This window comes from Gavialis gangeticus, unplaced genomic scaffold, assembly GCF_001723915.1.
Source record: "Gavialis gangeticus isolate Ggan-Ray unplaced genomic scaffold, GavGan_comp1, whole genome shotgun sequence".
NCBI classification, from domain to species: Eukaryota; Metazoa; Chordata; order Crocodylia; family Gavialidae; genus Gavialis; species Gavialis gangeticus.
Genome location: NW_017729032.1, coordinates 260,324,640 through 260,326,791, shown reverse-complemented (window position 1 = coordinate 260,326,791; position 2,152 = coordinate 260,324,640). Strand labels below are relative to the sequence as shown.

General features: G+C 35.7%; 1 protein-coding gene across 2 annotated transcripts in view; it reads right to left on the bottom strand.

Moving 5' to 3' along the window:
• The window catches only part of CBLB (Cbl proto-oncogene B), a 214,898-nt gene that overhangs the window by 23,397 nt on the left and 189,349 nt on the right, over positions 1-2,152 (bottom strand). For both annotated transcript variants that reach the window (XM_019525791.1, XM_019525790.1), the window contains exon 14: positions 69-209. In XM_019525791.1, the coding sequence (XP_019381336.1) occupies positions 69-209 (141 nt within the window). The remainder of the gene's footprint in view (positions 1-68; positions 210-2,152) is intronic.

Genomic DNA, 2,152 nt, shown 5'->3' with positions numbered 1-2,152 from the left:
CCCTCTCAAATAAGTATCCTCTACTCTCCAAAGTAGCATATGAATGGCAAATATGCACAAGACCTTACCGAGTAACAGGCTTTATATTATGACAATGAGGTGGTTGCGACAAGGTTACAGGATGGGATGAAGGAATCTTGTACTCGTCATCATCAGCTCCATGTTCCCTTGATTTCTCAGAGACAGCATTTGATATAGAAATAGGGCACCTAGAGAGAGAGAAAGTACAAATCTAGCAAGAGTTTAACAATTATAGAATCATGTTCAATCAAATGCAAAACAAGACAACAGTTTCTTATAAATATCCTCAGTATGCGTTTTCCACTGCGTTTTGAAGGTGAAAGAAGACTTTCCAGTCAAGCTTAATAAAACTATGAAATTAGTGTCCTTTCTCTTGTCATCCATTAGCAAGGATGTACAAGAGCAGCGGGCAGTTAACTTTTAACCACCAGAAACCTATTTTATCAGAGTAGAAGACAAAGAACTGAACAGATTGAGTATATAAACGTATCTAAGAAGCTTAATCTCTTTGTATTTTCCTAAAAGCCTCCATAAAGTTTACAATAGGACAGCAATGTGTTTGAAAGCTAAGGCTCACTATGGAACCAGCGATATCCGATTTTAGCATTGCAACCTGTATGTATTTGTCTTGGGTTTGATTTATTTGGGTTTATTTGTCTTGTCTTTGATTTATACCTTGAACTGTCATTTTTTTCTTAGACAACTGTTGAGATTATTACTAGGACAGGGTGCAATCCCAGAAGAGAGGTAACATCTATGTAAATAACATATGTCGATACAGAATTAGAAGCAAGTCCTTTCTCAGAGCATATACTGCTTGCTGTCTGCAAATTCCGGATCAATAGTCACCGTGTGTACCAACAAAGAGGGTTGGGAAGGAATGGTAGGTACTTCCAACAAATCTCATCCCAAACCAGAGATGAACAAACCAGTTAAAGCAACAGCTGAAGTTGCAAGAGCAACCACTGCCTGGGAAAGAGATTTTTTTCTTTCTATATACTTGACTCCCATTTTCCTTGTAGTTGGCTTTGGGAACTATAAAGTTTGCCTTTAGAAAGCAACCCTCCTCCCTCCCTAATCATACACTCAAATGAAAATAATTTTTATACAAAATATATAAGCCTATTAGCAAATTTCAGTGCAAAGTGACACTGTTAAGAGAGAAAAATCATTGCAAATAAGACGAATATTAAATTTTGTCCCAAGGAAGCACTGATCCTGTAGAATACAACTTTTTATCCCCCGTTAATGTAAACCTACGTTTAGAATGATTACAATGAGCAAGAAACTCACAAAACCTCTTGCACAGGAACAGTGACATTCAAATCAAGAACCTAATATATTTCAGGTGTCTAACTTCGCAGACAAAAGTTAAATTCTTAAATTAACTGAATAACAACAGAGCTGTAAAAGTTGGATGCCAAGTTCTGAAATGTCATGCAGTGAATCAGGGTTAGTGTTTTAAGCAAAAAAAGAGTACAGTTAAATTTAGGTTAAATAAGCGTAATGTAATGTTCATAACTTTGATGCTTTTGTATAACCATGTGGTTTGAATCTACCCAAAGCTTTTGACCTACATACCACACTTCAAGGGAAATCTGCTTAAATAAGACTTTTGAGGAGAGTTACGGGTCATGGAGAGACCTGAACCTAAAAAGGGAGATGGCATCATTTTTGTTTCCCTGTCGTTAGTTATTTTGGTACTTATATTATGGGAAGAGAAGTGAACTGAATTTACTGCAAGGCTATACACATCTTATTTTTACAAGAAACAAAGTATTGAAGCATACAACTTGAAGGATAAAAAAGAACGTATACCGCATGGTGTCACAAGATTATAGAACTCCATTAAAAAAAAGGAGCAAAAGGTAGCCACTAGAGATGCTAGCAGATCACAAATCTGTAAAATATCCGAAAGGAAGGAAAGGACTGCTGAACTGGAATGATGCATGCACTGCTTTTGTTTGAATATATTCAAAGTCTGGAGCTCTCTACATTCTTGTAATTTCTCTTTCAATAATATACTTTTGGCTTCAAAAAACAAGCTTGTGAAAGACAAGAATTCAATTTCTTTTGTGAACACACAGTTACGCAAGACATATCTATTAAAAAAAAAAAAAAAAAAAAAAGG